At 42.6% G+C, this 17,844-nt stretch overlaps 1 protein-coding gene across 3 annotated transcripts in view; it reads left to right on the top strand.

Moving 5' to 3' along the window:
* Positions 1-17,844, top strand: part of CORIN (corin, serine peptidase) — a 513,735-nt gene that overhangs the window by 243,099 nt on the left and 252,792 nt on the right. For all 3 annotated transcript variants that reach the window (XM_029588293.1, XM_029588313.1, XM_029588304.1), the window contains exons 7-9: positions 1,352-1,459; positions 12,542-12,652; positions 15,185-15,307. In XM_029588293.1, coding sequence (XP_029444153.1) covers positions 1,352-1,459; positions 12,542-12,652; positions 15,185-15,307 — 342 coding nt within the window. The remainder of the gene's footprint in view (positions 1-1,351; positions 1,460-12,541; positions 12,653-15,184; positions 15,308-17,844) is intronic.

A 17,844-nucleotide genomic window follows, 5' to 3' on the forward strand; every position in this document is an offset into this window, starting at 1 on the left:
TCCCCTCAAATCTCAGAACAGAACCATGCATCTCAACCTTCAAAAAAAGACTAAAGACCTGGATATTCATTCAAGCTTTCCCGGACGCCAACATGGTCAACTAATCTCCAACTACACCTTGTTTAACCATATCCTCTATCGTTTACCTGTGTGAATTAATAACCTGTCCTTTCTCTTCCTTCTCAGCCAAGTTCTTATCACCCTGTTATATGTAACTGCCTTCTCAGCACCATCGTTATAGATATGTTTACTATGTTTACTATGTTTACTATGCACCCATGTTCTATGTGAACCAGCATGATGTGACTGCTGTCTCGAATGCCGGTATATAAAAATCGGAAATAAATAAAATAAAATAAATAATGAGAATTTTAATCTTGGTTGTCAACCATTACAAACACGGTGGCATGAATGCCTATAGATTTCGTGATGCAATACTGAGCAAAGTGTTTTAGAGCAAACAAAAACCTAACACTCTACAATACAGACAATACGTACAAACATATTTATGGAATTATATTGTACTAACAGAGACTAATGTTTCAGTTGCACACAAGGAAATTTCATTGGGGTAAAGGGTCAGCTGAACTTCAGGCAAATTTATAGACAAGAATTCAAAAAGAGAGCTACTGTTTTTCCATCCACTATACTAAACTTATCAAAAAAGGAAAAACCAAAAACAAATTATATGTGCTCAGATATCCCTCATAAAGCATTAAAAGATTTGTAGTAAATTGACCGTATCGGCAAGCCTGACGACGCGCTCCTAAATGTTTAAAGGGAGCCGTCCAGACTTCTCGTCATGTACGGTCACAGTATCTATTTACCAAATTTCTCATTCAGTTTTTTTTGTATATTTATGTATATTCAATTTTTATATTTTTATATTTTTTAAGCATTTTTCATTTTAATATCCAATGAACAAGAAGAGTAAATAGTCTAGAAATTGCCCTTTCTCAATCTGATTAAAAGTATATGCAGAGTTCCGTAACATGTGCACTTTGAGCCCATCAGAAAATGACATGCAGCGGTTGTATTTTTCAAATCTTTGCTTTTTTTTTTTTTTTTTACAAATTCTACCACCCAAAAAGCAGGTGCAAACATCTGCTGGTACTTTTGTGCCCTGGCAATTTTGAAAGGGAAAATACATATGTACTTTCCTTTTGAAAACTGGGCATATGTTCTGCAGAATCTTTGTATCTGTGGACTTTGCACATAAGCAGACTGTTTGAAAATTGCCCACTCTATGTAAGCAATTTTATCCATCTTTGGACATTAAGGGAGGTTTTGTATGGTTAGTTAAAACAGTAAATCGATTGACTGAGCTTTCCTTTTTGTGTTTACTTTGCAGACTGCAGTGAGGACTTATTCCGCTGTAACACTGGGAAATGCCTTAATTATAGCTTTGTTTGTGATGGGTATGATGACTGTGGAGACCTGAGTGATGAGCAAGTCTGTGGTAAGCTTAAATGTTAATATGTCTAATGTCATATCTAAATCAAAATATGTTCCTTGCCTTTTAGTCAGCATTGTACATCGTATAAAAAAGTAACTCTGGGTTCTATGGTTCTTTTGAATATGATGTACAAATATCTACAAATTCAAGTTTTTAGATTGCCAGGTAGACATTAACACAATTAAGGAGCTATTGATTTATTTTCTGTTTCTTCTTTAGTTTTAAAATCCATGCTCACTACAAATTAAATTTACTATAACTCTTGCTTATATCTTCTAAATTATTTTTGCAAGATGTGCAGACTGAGAAAACTGTTTTCAAACACTGGGGCTAAAGTCCCTGTTCATTTCAAACTCATTGAAAATGTTATAAACTGGCTTCAAAGTGACTCCTTTTTCATAATTAACTATATATATGTAAGGGGAGACACAAAACTGTCCCTTTCAAATAGGCTCAAAGTCTCAACAGACCCCCAGTATGGGGGAAGAGAGAGTATGAGTTGTGAAAGGATTTGGCACACTCCAGTGAGAGCTGTAAGTACCGTATATACTTGTGTATAAGTTGATCGCATGTATAAGTCGAGGGTATTTTTTGGGCCCCCAAATCAAGATTTATCTGTCATCCAAGGATAAGTCAAGGGTAAAACCTAGGAGGCTTATGAAATGGTGAAATCATACTAAGAAACAAATTGATAACTTAAGAAAATCACTTTTATTTATTTTTTAAAAGCAGAATAAAGTGTCTTATAAGAAACATCATTTAGCAACTTTAAAAAATGTCCCTAAAATGTCCCTGCTGTATGACTCCTTGCCTCCCTCCCCCATGGTTGTCCCTCCTATTTGAATCCTTCTCTTTTATTCATATCCTTCCAAGTCTGATTCTTCATTATCGGAATGTCTGAATAAATTGTGGAACTGTTCTTTGGTGATGCCATCAGCGTAAACGTTGTCTTTGCTGTCTCCAATCAGATGCTGATTCATTTTTGTCTTCATAGATGGAGTCATCTTCTGATCCATCCATAGCATTGCTAGTGCCACATTTCAGGAATGACTTCTTGACCATTTCTGGTGGAATTGACTCCCAGGCATACTTTACCCATTTTGCTACCAAATCAATGTCTGATTTCATCAGGTTCCCTCCTTTTGTTAACTTTACTTGACCAGAACATATCCATTGTTGTCACATATGCCATAATTGGTCCTTGAAAGGCTTGTGGAGACAGACATCTAACGGCTGGAGTATTGATGTCAGACCTCCTGGAATCACTGCTAATATGATCACTATTTTCTTTGCATCGTCCTTCACATCCTCTGTTATATGTGTGCGGAACATATCCCAAACCAATAGCGACAGTCGCCTGCCCCACACATCACACAGCCATCTTTTGGTTCCCTCCTCATCCATCCAGCCTTTAGGATGAACCCGAACAGTTACACCTGCTGGAGTTTTTAGGTCCTTCGTTATTGTTTTCCTCTTAAATATTACCACCAAATGCAGTTTTGTGCCACCTGCCAGGTAAGACAGGACACCGTTAAATGGGTCTTTTCATGACCAGTTGGTTTTACAAGTAAGGTCTTCTCACCAACTCCAGCTACAGTGCAATTGCCAGGCATATCAAATGTCATAGGTGTTTCTTCCATATTACCAATGTTATTCATATTGAAATGATTATTTATTCTCTGCTGAATAATGAATTTGTGGAACAAACATTTTCTTTTCATCAAGCTCTTTAGGCGGTTTCTATGAAATCTTTGTGTGCTGTTGAAGGCATGAATCCATATCAATTCATGAACTCCGAACACCAACCAGATGCTTTCAGACCTTTGGTCACTGAATATTTTTCTTCTTTTTCCATTTGAAGGGCATGAATCCCTTCACAATGTAGTCACAATGTAGCTATTCTGTCTGCATTCCATTACCCAGTCATTCAAATCCTTTTCCATTCCTTCAAAAGGCACAATTTTGAAACATAAGGCTTTCTTTGACTTTGGCATTTCTAGCAGCTTGTCTTCATTTTTTTCGCCAATCTCTGATGAGTTTTTCACTAATGTCAAATTCTCTTGCAGCTACACAATTATTGGCCTCCTTTGCACATTCTATAACCTTCAGTTTCAGCAATATGGTGTAAGATGCAATTTTTCTTCGCAGTACTCATTTTCTTGAGTGTAAGATATCATTATTCAAATGGCTGTCAGAATCCTTTACTCTCTCCCCTATGGCTGCCCCTCTTGTTTGAATCCTTCCCCGCTCCCGATTCCTTAACTCACCTGCTGCTATCTGGACAACAACGGCACTTGCTCAGGAACATCTTTCCTCCTCCCCCATGGTCTCCCAGTGTAGTGGTAGGACAGCTGCTCCCCCACAATTCATCTGGATCCCTCGCTGCTGCTATGAGGACGACGATAAACATGCGGTCATTCAGGCACATCCTCCCTCCTCCCCTGCGGGGTCCCAGTGGTGTGCTTTGAACCACGTGGTTCTAAGTGCGCCAATCAGACCCTGGCTTGGGAGGGGGGGAGGATGTGCCTGTGCAACTGCAAGTGCCATTGTACCGGCAATATTTGGATTGACCTGTGGATAAGACGACTGTGATTTTAAAGACCAGTTTTGGGGTAAAGTTTTTCGACTTATATATGAGTATATATGGTAGTTTAATAAAAGTTCCGTGCCCTTCTAGTTCAGGGTCCTTGGGGGTCTTTCTTGCAGGGAAAGAGAAGTTCCCTTGGTTGGTCTCTCCAAAGGAGAGTATTTCCTGACTCCTGTCCTGGGAAGGTGGCTGGAGTCCAAGCCTAAGTTCGGTGTTTCTAAGCCTTCAGACTTGGGAAGCTTTTAACACAACCGAGAATTATTGAAGAACCAGAAGTCTCAAGGAAGAGAGAAGTACATCCCATTTCTCAGCTGTCTAGGGAGATTGCTGCAGTTGAAAAAAGAGTGGAGTTTCCTAGCTGGCATCCTAAAGAAGATTGACAAGCTTGAAGAAAAGCCATTTTAGAGTTGCTATCCGAAGAAGCATCAGCAGAGACTCACCCTGCTTTGTTTAAGGAGGTGAATCTAGTTCCAGTTCACTGGATTTCAGGATCTGCATCCAGATTTGCAGGTACTACCAGGTGACATGACCAAGAAAGTTTTTTCCTACCAAGAGTACTACTGATAGGGCGTGCAACTGTACTATTGACTGAGACTGTGATTTCTTGGAATTTTATTTTTCTGTATTCAGGGCCAATGCAAGGGGATTAGGCACCCTAGGCACCTTCTGCTGCCCCCCCCCCACCCCCAATCACAGCCCTGATTCCTACCTCTCGCGAGCAGCAAATGGTGGAAGGGTTATCAAAGCTCAACAAAATAAGGCCTAGATTTATCAAAAAGCAGTAACTATCACATGCAATATACTTTTTGTGGTAATACCACAATAATGTTGTAAAGTGTTCAGAGAGAGAGAGAGAGAGAGAGAGAGAGAGAGAGAGAGAGAGAGAGAGAGAGAGAGAGAGAGAGAGAGAGAGACTACCTGCAAGCCCCTTGTAGCAGTTAGCTATTTATGCTACTATAGGAGGCCCACCTAGTAACTCGAGGTGAAGTATAGGTAGTAATGTAGGGGTTAGGGGCCACTTTTACATGCAGAGTGAGACATAAGAACAGAGCAGTACACTCTTGTGAAGATTTGATGTCCTTTGGAGTGAGGAAACTCACACAAAGATGAGATTTGTACAATGTTCTCTCAATCTAGCTTGATGTTACCCAGGTAGAGAGTCCATCAAGCTAGGTTGCGTTTCCTTACTCCAAAGGACATCAAATCTCTCTCTGCATGTAAAAATGGCCCCTAATCCCTACATTTCTACCTATACTTCACCTTGAGTTACAAAGTGGGCCTCCTATAGTAGCATAAATAGCTAACTACTACAAGGGCCTTGTAGTCTCTCTTTCTCTCAGTCTCTCTCTCTCTCTCTCTCAGGCCTTTCCCCACCCTAAAACTTGCATTATGGGCACAGCTTAATGAAAAAGGTACAGTTAGTTTTGGCATTAAAACTGTGCAATACTATGTGTTATGGCTTCATGAAGCCAGCTCATTTTCACAAAATTCCCACAACAATCCCTCCCCTTTTAAAAATTAGCATCACATTATGGTGATTTTCACATGCTGGTCTCCTAGTTCATAGCCTGCTGCTCTAACCACTAGGCTACTCCTCCACTCTACTTGGTCTTTAGCAAAGTTTTTGATACGGTCCCGCACAGAAGACTCGTAAACAAAATGAGAAGTTTAGGACTGAGTGACAAGATGGTGGTGTGGTTTACAAACTGGTTGTCGGATAGAAGACAGCATGTGATGGTCAATGGAAGCTACTCAGAAGAAAGAACAGTGTTGAGTGGTGTGCCACAGGGTTCAGTGTTAGGACCGGTATTTAATATCTTTGTGAGCGACATTCCTGGGGGAATAGAGGATAAAGTCTGCCTAGTCGCAGATGACACTAAGATCTGCAACAGAGTGGACACTTGGTGAGGCCTCACCTGGAGTACTGTTTACAGTTTTGGAGACCATATCTCAAAGGGGACAGAGATAGGATGGAGGCAGTCCAGAGAAAGGTGACCAGAATGGTCAAGGATCTCCACCAAAAAGCTTACGAGGAGAGGTTCAAGATCCTAAATATGTATACCCTGGAGGAGAGGAGGAGCAGGGGAGACATGATACAGACCTTCAGGTACTTAAAAGGCATAAATGACACAATTTTAATAACAAACCTCTTCTGTTGGAAAGAAATAAGGAGAACTAGAGGTCATGAAATGAAGCTCCAGGGAGGATATTTCAGATTGAATGTCAGGAAATATTTCTTCACAGAGAGCGTGGTAGTTGCATGGAACGCCCTATTGGAGGAAGTGGTGAGGGCCAGGACAGTGAAGGAATTCAAAAGGGCATGGGATAAACACCTTGGATCCCTAGAGGCGAGGGAAGTGAAATGAGTAAAGAGGCACATTGGAGGCAGGGATAACTACTACGGATCCCTAGAGGTGAGAGAAGTGAAATGAGGAAAGAGGCAGGTTAGAGGCAGGATCCTTCATACAGTTAAAAAATCTGACAGCAGAAAACTAAGACATGAACTATATAGTCTGGGGGGGGGGGGGAAGGGGGGGCAGTCTGAGTAAACAAGCAAACACAGGGGGTGATGTACCAGTGTAAATCAAATAGCATAAGAGGAAGTAGAGGTATGCAAATAATCAAGGGGGTGACTTACAGATGTGACACATATTACCCTTAACCAATTAACCATGACACAACTCACACAAGTAATCATAAGGCCCAGACCTCGACAGTCTGTGAATCATATAAGATGTGAGCTTGCAGGACAGACGAGATGGGCAGTTGTGTCCTTTTCTGCCTTCATTTTCTATGTTTCTATCTATGTTTCTATGAGAAAATCCTTCAGCTCTGTAAAAAGCACTGGCTGTGGTTTCTACAGTATCTGTGCCAGACAGTGTAGTAGAGGAGAGAAGAAACAGGTGGGCTATGATACAGACATTTATTATCTGAAACATATTAACATACTAGCAAATCTTTTCCAGTGGAAAGGAAACTGTAGAACTTGAGGTAACAGCTTGAAGCTACAAGGAAAAACATCAGAAAATATTTCTTCACAGAAAGGATAATGGGTGCATGGAATGCCCTCCCAGAGGAGATAGTGAGGACAAAGCCTGTAGCAGAATTCAAGAAAACATGGGATAAACGCAGAGGATCCCTTTTTGGCAAGAAGATGGAAACATAATACTGGGGCAATCTGCAGTGGTTCAACCTCAAACCGCACTGATATGAATATAATTTGCTTTCAGGAAAGGCACAGGATAACCTTCACAAATCCGCATTTTCAACCCTAAACAGATGGTGCTGGGGTAGTTGCAACCCTAAACAGAAAGCACAGGGTTAACCTGCTCAGAGCGGCAGTTACAACCTTGAAAAGAAGGCATGGGGGTAACCTGCAAGAAGCAGCAGCCACAACTCTAAACACCTGGCTAGACAGACTGGATGGGCCATTGCAGTCTTTGTCTGACATCATGTACCATGCTACTATGTATGTATTTACCTTCTTTAAAGCCATTTGACAATTTGAAATCTTCAGTCCCAGGCATTTAATACAATTTGTCGCTTCAGTCCTCAATATCATTATTGGCTTACTTTGCATAAAGCAAAAGCCTTTCAAATTTTACACTTCTCCAGGTACAGTAAAAATGTTCTGCACCCATTAATAGTGTCTGTGCCACCGCCTGGATCCTGTCTGATATTTTCCTGCCAGGGAGCATCACATCAGCAACTTTCATCCTTCCTATGCCAGAGCGCAACCTCAAGGGCCAACATGAACCTGTGCAATAATCTGAACATAGAGATACCTATTTCACATACAAAATACACATGTCCCTCTTTAAGCTCTCTTTCTACACACTTCTCTCTTTAACCTCTCTTTCTATACCACAATCACTATCCCAACCTGCTTACCTACCATACATGTCTTTGAAAACCAGGTTATTTTGTGCATATAACTTTGCAGTTAGGTTCAGATCTGAACATCTACTCCATACTGAACAGAGTTGACACCAAATCGGCGAAAACACTCTCCAGCATGATTTTAAAAGTTGCTGTAAGACTTACTGATAGCAGAACATATTACTACATAGGGAGGATAACTTTCAAACAACCCTGAGTGGCCCCATATACATGTGTATCTGGCTGTGCAGAAAAGTACTACAGCATTTTATAATCTGCGAGTATCTGGGCCGCTCAGATTATAACGTACACATATGTCTATCCCATCATATGCGCATATGTTTGGTTAAGCAGGAATACCTGCAATGCCATGAAAGCACATAGCTTTCCTACCTGCTTTATAAACATGTGCACATATATTTAACTTGTGAAAAAAAAAAATAGAACTTGCTCGCACAAAACCCAGATTTATATGTGGAAGTCGGTATATTTTAAAACATGCGCGCGTGATTGAACTCATCAGTTTGCTGATTCCTCCAGCAGTTCACCCAGTCCTTTTCCAGGTCGTCCAGACCCTCGTGGTTCATCGCCTTGAGCTCCCCCCTCCAGTTCACCCAGACCTCCCGCCCAACCAAGATCATACAATAGACTATTCTGACATCAGTTGCGCTAGATGATCAGCAGGTGTAAAATTGTCAGAGTAAGTTGTGTAATGTATTCATGTAAATCTCTTATGAAATAGAAATTTCCATGCAGACTTCTTGGCCTCGCCCCGGGACACCCCTTAGATTGCCGCTTTTTCAAGTAGGTAAAAGTAATCAAAAATATGTGCGGATTTTTTTGTATTTTTTATATAGCATATATGCCAGAACAAGCCACTCACATGCGTGTATGCTACTTTCACACCTACCACTCCTTTGAAAATTCACTCCTAAGGGAACCATTTTCAAATTGTCTGCATTGGGGCAAAGTTCACAGATACTTTTAACCTGTGGTCTTCGCTCCAGTTTTCGACAGAAAGTAAAGTACCTGTGGACATTTCCACCTGATTTTCATGGAAAATATGCATAGAGACAGAAATGCAATTTACCTGCCTTATTTCCTTTCCCCAACCTAGACACCCACCCCCGTGGAGGCCTCCTCTTAATATGGCTAAGTCTGTGCTTCTTTTAGCCTCATTGAGGGAGGATAGTTTTCAGATAGCAGATTAATGCAGGTAGAACACTTTCTAACCATATACGGTAAATCATTTGAAAAGTATCCTCTTATATAGCAAAGGGATTTTGGCCCTTTCTGTGCTTTTGAGAAACTCCTTTAATAAACCAGACCCCAAATCCATTATGCAAATTGATGTTGTTCTTGTGATAGATATAAAGGGATATCACTGCAATAACCTTTAAGTTACCTTGTGCTGTCCTATACTTTTATTTCCATTTTCCAGTCATATCTCAAAGCTGGGCAGAATGCCACTGGTGTTTCTTTTCAGACTTTCTTTGCATCACAATCATATGGGACTAGCAGAGTAGCACAGTGGTTAAGAGCACAGAGCTGGGAACCTGCAGAGTCTGCAGGATTTTCTCATCTATAACACATTGTGGGGTAGATTTTAAAAAAGAGCGCAATTGCGTACTTTTGTTCGCGCAGCAGGCGCAAACAAAAGTACGCTGGATTTTATAAGATGCGCGCATAGCTGCGTGTATCTTATAAAATCCTGGATCGGCGCGTGCAAGGCTGCCGATTTTGGGCAGCCTGCGCGCGCCGAGCCGCGCAGCCTGCCTCCGTTCCCTTCCCCTACCTAACCCACCCCCCCGGCCCTATCTAAACCCCCCCTTACCTTTGTCCCTCGATTTACGCCTGCTAGAAGCAGACGTAAATCTACGCGCGCCAGCGGACTGCTGGTGCGCCGTCATCCGACCCGGGGGCTGGTCCGGAGGTCTCGACCACGCCCCCGATCCCGCCCCCAAAACGCTGCGTCATTCGTCCCCGCCCCCGACACGCCCCCTTAAAAAAAAACCCTGGACTTACGCGCGTCCCGGGGCTCTGCGCGAGCCGGCGGCCTATGCAAAATAGGTGCGCCGGCGCGCGTAAATCCGCCCAGATTTACGCGAGCAGGGCATTTAAAATCCGCCCGTGTGTGACTAGAGCTTCATCTTATTTGGTTTATTTTAGAAATCAAACTTCCCTGGGCTCATATTTGGAAGTCAAGTCCATGTCCCACATTTTGGAAGTCAAAAATATAGTTTACAAAAATAACTATAAGTTAACATGCTATACATATAGGGGTAGATTTTTAAAGTTATGTGCGGGCATAGATTTTTTCGCGCAACCCGGCACCTGCCGCACGCATGTTATAAAATTCAGGGTCGGCATGCGCCGAGCCGAGCAGCCTGCCTCTGTTCCCTCTGAGGCCGCTCTGAAATCGGAGCGGCCTCGGAGGGAACTTTTTTTCCAGCCCCCCCACCTTCCCCTCCCTTCCCCTATTTAACCCACCCCCGAGCCCTAACTAAATCCCCTCCTACCTTTGTTGAGAAAGTTACGCCTGCCCAAGGCAGGCGTAACTTGCGCGCGCAGGCCAGCTGCCGGCGTGCCATTCCCCAGCCCGGGGGATGGTTTGGAGACCTCAGCCACGCCCCGGAACGCCTCCGGGCTGGCACCACACCCATGGCCCCACCCACGGAACACCCCCGAATGTCACGCCGCCTCCGCACGCCCCCGACATGCCCTCCAAGCTAAGCCCCGGGACTTACGCACATCCCGGGGCTTTGCGTGTGCCGGCAGCCTATGCAGGATTGCAGTCACTAAAAGACCATTCTTCACACCAGAGCTAATGTTCCAACAAATACAAAGCCTACTGAAATAAAACTTGCTCAGTGGTGATAATTTAACAAAGTACACATTGTTTGGGAGATTTATTTATTTAAAAAATTTGTAAACCGCTGAACCACAGTTCTCAGCGAGTAACAGTGTTACATACATAATACACATTAAAACATACTTTCATGAAGTTACAAATCTCCAAATCCCTCTCTTTAAATCCATTGCTTTTACCAGCAGGAACTTCTTGGGAAATGGACTCTAGGGATTTTTGTCTGTAGGACACCTCTCGTACCTAATTTTCCAAGATGCAGACATGTTAAGTCTCTCCTTCTCCTTTCTACTTCTCATGTGTCGTGTCCAATGGCCATTTTGGTCTTGGATCCTTTTTTGCTTCAGTTAGACTGATTGACATCAAACTCCTCCACAAAACGTTGGGTGCTGCAGACTGCTGCACATTCTTAGAGTGCTTTTAGAAAATGCAATTCCAGATAAAATGTAAGAATAGGATTTTACCTCTCGGGCGACAAAGCCACAGAGGAGTAAGCTCTATTCTCTTGGGAAATGGGAGAACTCTTCACTCCCGAAAAGAAAAAAGGAAATGCTTTTCTCTACTATGGCAAGAGACCTTTCTAAGGCACCCACAGGAAAACTCACTGTGGTGCCACTCCTGCAACCCACTGCAGGAGTAGAGCAGAGAACACACCCTCTCTCTTCAAACTTCAACTCTACCAATTAATGCCCTGGAATTTCTTAGGGGTCACGCTATCAAACTTTAGGAATGAACCACTGTGGCACCAACTAGAAGGGAAGACTTAAACTGAGGTGAATTTTCAGCTCAACTTTGGTGCCTAAGTTTAGGATGAAAATTCTCTTAAATATAGACAGCCGAAATTGGGCTGCCTAGATTTAGGTAACTCATCCTTGAAGTTTTAAACTCAGCCAGCTAGTGCCAAAAACCCAGTAATAGTGAGCTATGTCCTCTGAAAACCCATCACTCTCCCTCAGGCTAGTGATCCCCGTTCCTTTCCACTCAAAACCCAGTCTGTTGAGCAATCCTCCACCCCCGCAAGCTGTGATCCCCCCCTCCCTCCCAAACCTGATGTAATAAAGACCCTCCGGCTGCCTCCATTCCCCATTCAAAGAAAATCCTGAGACCATCCCCTGCAGAATCTCAATTTCTGATTCTGGAAGGTCTTCTGTTTTCTTGAGCTGGAGATAAGCAATGTCCCTCCTGCTGGTCCCATTAAGCTATACAAAATGGTGTTGTCTGCTGCTACTAGATGTTGCCATTCTGCATAGCTCAGCAGTGCTGACAGGGGAAGTTCATGTCCTTCTTGCTAGTGAAGACAGAAGAGCCTCTTGAGTTGAGATTTTTGTAGGTGTAGAAATAGTCCTAGGATTTTTTTTGGGTGGTGGGGAGGGCACCAGAGGGTCTTTATTGCATCAGGTAGTGCGAGGAAGGGGATTGCAGCTTGAGGAGGAGAAGGAGTTTAATAGATTGGGGTTTGAGTGGGAGAATGGAAGGGATCATAGGATAGGGGGAGTAGTTAAAGTTTCATATTAACTACCATATTAACATAGATTTTTGTGGAAATACAATACACTTAAAATGTAAAAGTTGATTAGCATAAATTTATATATTAATCATTTAAATTTTAATGCCAGTATTCTTATTAATGTTAAGATGCGTTAATCCACTATTCAGTTTTTTAAATAAGCCTTATAGTGTAAGGATCAAATGATCAAAGCATATATTTCATTCTGCATCATTTGTTTCTCCTCTTTATTCTCTTCTTACTCAGAATGCAATCCTTTGAAGGAACACAGATGTGGAGATGGAAGATGTATAGCAGTTGATTGGGTGTGTGATGGAGATCATGACTGTATAGACAAATCTGATGAGGTTAACTGTTGTAAGTTATCTGATTTCCTTCACATAATTCTAACAACTGTTTTAAAGTTTTGCATATATGAACTAGGACATTGTAGAAGCAGTTGTTTAGCAATAGAAAAAGAGAGTAATAAATCTAATTGTATTGTAGAAACTGGATGAATATAAGGACAAAGAAAGTAGAGTTCATGCTGGTGAGGGCAAAATTACCAGTGGGGTATCCCAGGGCTCAGTACTGGGATTTATTTTCTGTATCTTTAGTAGTGACATTACTGAAGAACTTGAGGGGAAAATATGCTTGTTTGCAGATGACGAGAGGATGAGGGGACACTCCATGAAGCTAGCAACCAGCAGATTTAAAATAAATTGTAGAAAGTATTTTTTCACTCAGTACATAATCAAGCTATGGAATCAGTTGCCAGAAGAAGTGGACAAGGCAATTAATATAGTGGGAGTTCAAAAGAGGATTGGGCAAGTTCTTTAAGGAAAAATCCATAAACAATTATTAGCTAGGTACACTTGAGAAGACCAGTGCTTATCCCAGGAAGAGAGATGCAATAGATCAGCTATTGGGAACCTATCGGGTACTTATGATCCAGACTGGCCACTGTTGGAGAAAGGATACTGTGCTCAACGGACCTTGGTCTGATGCAGCATAGCATTGCTTTATATTCTTATCAAATATCCGTAATCAGGCATGCCAGAAACCATGAAAAAATAAAAAGAAACATGTAAAGAAATTAAGGAATGGTCAAAGGTTTTGAAAATACTAATACTGTTGATCATTTCTAAAGCACTCTAGATGTACATGCTTTTAGGATGCAAATATCCATTAGCCACATAATAATGAGAAGGAAAAAAACTGGAACCTGTGAAACAAGAAAGATCTGAGGAGAAAAAGTATGGATAATAAAGAGAAAAATCATAGGTAAATGAAGCACAACTTAGCTACAGTGCAGGACATGAGGTAGCTAAATGGGAACCAGCAAAAGACAATCGAGTTGATGTTGACAAGTTAGTTGTAGCCAGGAACCATCCAGCTGGGCCATAGAGACATAAGCAAAAGACTGTTAGAGCAACAGCTTCATTAGTATTGGTAGATGTTTAGATTACTACAAAGCTTGGTGGCAAGACTTGGGGATAAGAGGGACTAGGTGTTGGATGAAGTATAGGAAGATAAAAACTGACCTAGATAAAGAGTGATATTTTATTTTATTTATTTTAACACTTTTCTATACTGTTGTTCAGTGGATACCGTTACAACGGTTTACATTAAGGCACATAAAAATTATGCTATGGTATTTTAAGTTAAACAGGTGCCATTAAGGATCGGTAACATAGTTTGTAAATAATATTAATTGGTGAGTGTAATGAGTCATGTCCATTTCTCATTATATCAGATTAGGATATGAGATTAGCTTTCTCATTGTACTTTTAACCTTTATTGATGAACTACAAATGAAACTTGAACTGGTTCACAAATAATATACACATAGGGGTAGATTTTCAGACCGCGCGAATAGGCGTACTTTTGCAGGCGCATCAGGCGCAAGCAAAAGTACGTGGGATTTTAGTAGATACGCGCGTAGCCGCGCGTATCTGCTAAAATCCTGGATCGGCGCGCGCAAGGCTATCAATTCTGTATAGCCGGCGCGCGCCGAGCCGCGCAGCCTACCCCCGTTCCCTCCGAGGCCGCTCCGAAATCGGAGCGGCCTCGGAGGGAATCCTCTAACGCCCTCCCCTCACCTTCCCCTCCCTTCCTCTACCTAACCCACCCGCCCGACCCTGTCTAAACCCCCTCCTTACCTTTGTCGGGGGATTTACGCCTCCCGGAGGGAGGCGTAAATCCCCGCGCGCCAGCGGGCCGCTAGCGCGCCGGGACACGACCTGGGGGCGGGTCCGGAGGGCATGGCCACGCCCCCGGACTGCCCGGGCCATAGCCACGCCCCCGGGCCCGCCCCCGGAACGCTCCCGACATGCCCCGAAAACGCCGCGCGGTTCGGGCCCGCCCCCGACACGCCCCCGACACACCCCCCTCAGAAAACCCCGGGACTTACGCGAGTCCCGGGGCTCTGCGCGCGCCGGTAGGCCTATGTAAAATAGGCTCACCGGCGCGCAGGGCCCTGCTCGCCTAAATCCGCCCGGATTTGGGCGGATTTAGGCGAGCAGGGCTCTTAAAATCTGCCCATATTGATTTTGGTTATGTGTTTGTTGTTCCATTGTTTTGTTTGTACCTGCATTGGTCTAAGTTTTATGACTGGCAGCTGGGATACTGTATCTACTCAGCAATTTAGACCTGAAAAACTGGGCAGAAAGGATGGGCCGATTAGCCTTTCTCTGCCATCATCTACTACAGCAGTGGCCAACTCTGGTCCTTGAGAGCCACAAACAGGCCAAGATTCAGGAAATCCACAATGAATATGCATGAGATAGATTTGCATGCATATTCATTGTGGATATCCTGCAGACCTGGCCTATTTTTGGCTCATGAGAACATGATTTGGCCATTTCTGATCTACTATGTTACTATTGTGGACTATTCTGCTCTTTCCAGCATGCCACAGCCAAGGTCTTACTGAGTGCAAGAATGGACAATGTATCCCTAGTGCCTTCCGGTGTGATGGAGATAATGACTGTAAGGATGGAAGTGATGAAGAAAATTGCAGTGAAAATAAAGGTGAGCTATTTCCAACTTTAGCATATTAAATCAAACAGGAACCCCTGTTTGTCTGAAATTTTTAAAACTTAAATAATCCTTGACAATTAGATCTAAGAAACAGGAGTCCATAAAACATCAAGTTTCAGAGCTTTCATGGCTTAACACAATGCCTGATTAAGTTCCATTTATTTTAAAGCATATGAAGGTGGAATCTCAAAGGACACTGCTCCACCCACTACCTGTTCTTCCCATTCAACCTTCTTACCTGTAGGCTTCCTATACTAGAATGTGGACTCTGGAAATCCTTTTTCATATCAGTAATATGAGAAGAAAGAAGAGCAGGTGCAAGGGGTCTCTGTAATCTACAAGATAGTGTAGATTACAGAGACCCCCTAAGAGGCATATTAAGTAAACTGGGAAGCAGAAAGTTATCCATATAAAATTACTTTAACCAAGTATTCAGCAGAATACAGTCAGATAAATGTTCCACTGAATATACCCAAATGATGTTACCTGGATAAAGTTATCCAGATAACTTTAGGACAGATATTTTTCCAACCAGACTTACCAGGCTAACTTTAGTTGGACAGTGCTACCTATTAGTGCTGCCTGGACAAAGTGAAACCACACCACAGGAATGCTCCCAGGACAAATTCTTTGAAGGTGATCTGAAGAAGAATATAAGGACCAAGGAGACATATATATATATATATATTCAGCTTGAGTATATAGGCTGTGACAAGTATTCAGTCTTAAGCTTGATGAACTGTCTCCATTCCTTATTCAACTTAGCATATACTTTCCAACAGGATGAATTTGTTTCTTTACTGATTTCTTGTCCTTCACGTAACAGATTTTTTTTTTTACAGTGTAGAATAGTTTCCAAAGCATTTGCCACTGGTATTTATGTCCTTGTTAAATTAGGCTGCTGTATCTTTTCCTGAGCATATCCCTCAATTAGTTTAGAAATATTGGAAACATCAGTGACAGTCATAGCAAGTTACACCCTACATCTTTGTTCTAAAACTCTAGGTTTGCGTAGTATACAAAATATCTGCGGATTAAACAGCCAGTTACACAAGCCTATAATTTTAATTATTCCTTCACACAGAAGTTTCGGAAAAATAGTTTAACTGGCTCTGGCTGTTCCCTCCTGAATGCACTTGCTGCACAAGATCAATTACCATTTAAAACTGTCATACAGTATATACAGAAATCTGGCTAAACTAAACACAGATGAACCAATGCTGACTTACCTATAATTGTTCTTTCTAAAGAGACAGCCATGGAACCTGACTTCAGAAGCCATTTCTTTGAAAGAATGTGGACATAGGAAAAAAACTATGAAAAAGAGACCTTTCTCCTCTAGTTAAAGACCTGTAGATCAGTTCTAATATAGTTTCATTGTTGAGGTTGAGGATCCAGCTAGGCTGAGGAACCCCCACGTGAACAGTCAAGGGCTACAGGGCAAGACAGAACTAAGCTAGGGAGTCTTCGGCCTATACCAGTCACTTCCCCTGCAGGTTGAGCCCTTGGGTTCTGGTGGCCAGCAGGACCTAGACAGGGGCTTGGACTGAGGCTAGTGCTGGATTGGAGACTGGAGCCGAGGCAATGCTGGAACCGAATGCAGGGAGGCATGACACACTGGAACTGGCTGGGACAGACAAGACAAAGACTAGACCAGACAGTTAACACAAAAGGCCTAGGAATGCCATTGAGCAAGGCAAAAGCAGAACACTTGGGAAAGCCACAGAGCCAAAGCTGGAACAGAAGGCTTAGGTAAGCCACAGAGCATTCAGAGACAAGGGGCCATGCAGACTATGATAAGGCCCTCAGCATAACCAGAGACAGGGTTAAATCGACTGGACCCTAGTGAGTCATGGGATCACTGTGACTATGCGTGGAGAGGGGGTAAAAGCAGCTTCCTGAGGGCCTCTGGTGGTTGGGAGGCTGCATGACAAGCAGAATCACAACAACTGGATTATTCAAGGTGGTATCTGGGACAAAAAAGTAGAAACCCGAACACGGTTAGAGTTCTTTTCAGAGATTAAATGTAACCTCTGGGTGCTGAATACCACATTCTTTTTAGGCAAAGGGTTTTTTGCAGAAAAGGGGAACAAAAGATCTGGGGTGGAGTGCTAACACTGGATTTGGATTTGGGATACAGAGTTTCATATTTAGGCTCTGGGCAGGTATCTATTATAACATCAGGGCTGGAGGTAAGCTGTGCTCCTGAAGTAATCTTTAAAACCCCTTTTACATGGTCAGACTTAAATAAAGCAGGCAGAACCAGGCTTCAGCAGAAAAAGTATGAGCTACCTTAAGTGGGGCTTGAGCTCAAATTAGCTTCTGATTAGGCACAGCTGGATTTTCAGGCTTCCAGGCATAGATTTCAGTATTAGTTAACAGAGTATGAATGCGGATCTCCGGCAGAAAAACCCTGCCTTTCTTCATGTTGAAATGAACACCGAGATACCCAAGCTTCTAGATGGCTATAAATTGCTTTTGACCAAGTTCATCATCCAACCTAGCTCCTGCAGCAAGGAGACCACCTT

Source organism: Rhinatrema bivittatum, chromosome 1, assembly GCF_901001135.1.
Source record: "Rhinatrema bivittatum chromosome 1, aRhiBiv1.1, whole genome shotgun sequence".
Taxonomy (NCBI): Eukaryota; Metazoa; Chordata; class Amphibia; order Gymnophiona; family Rhinatrematidae; genus Rhinatrema; species Rhinatrema bivittatum.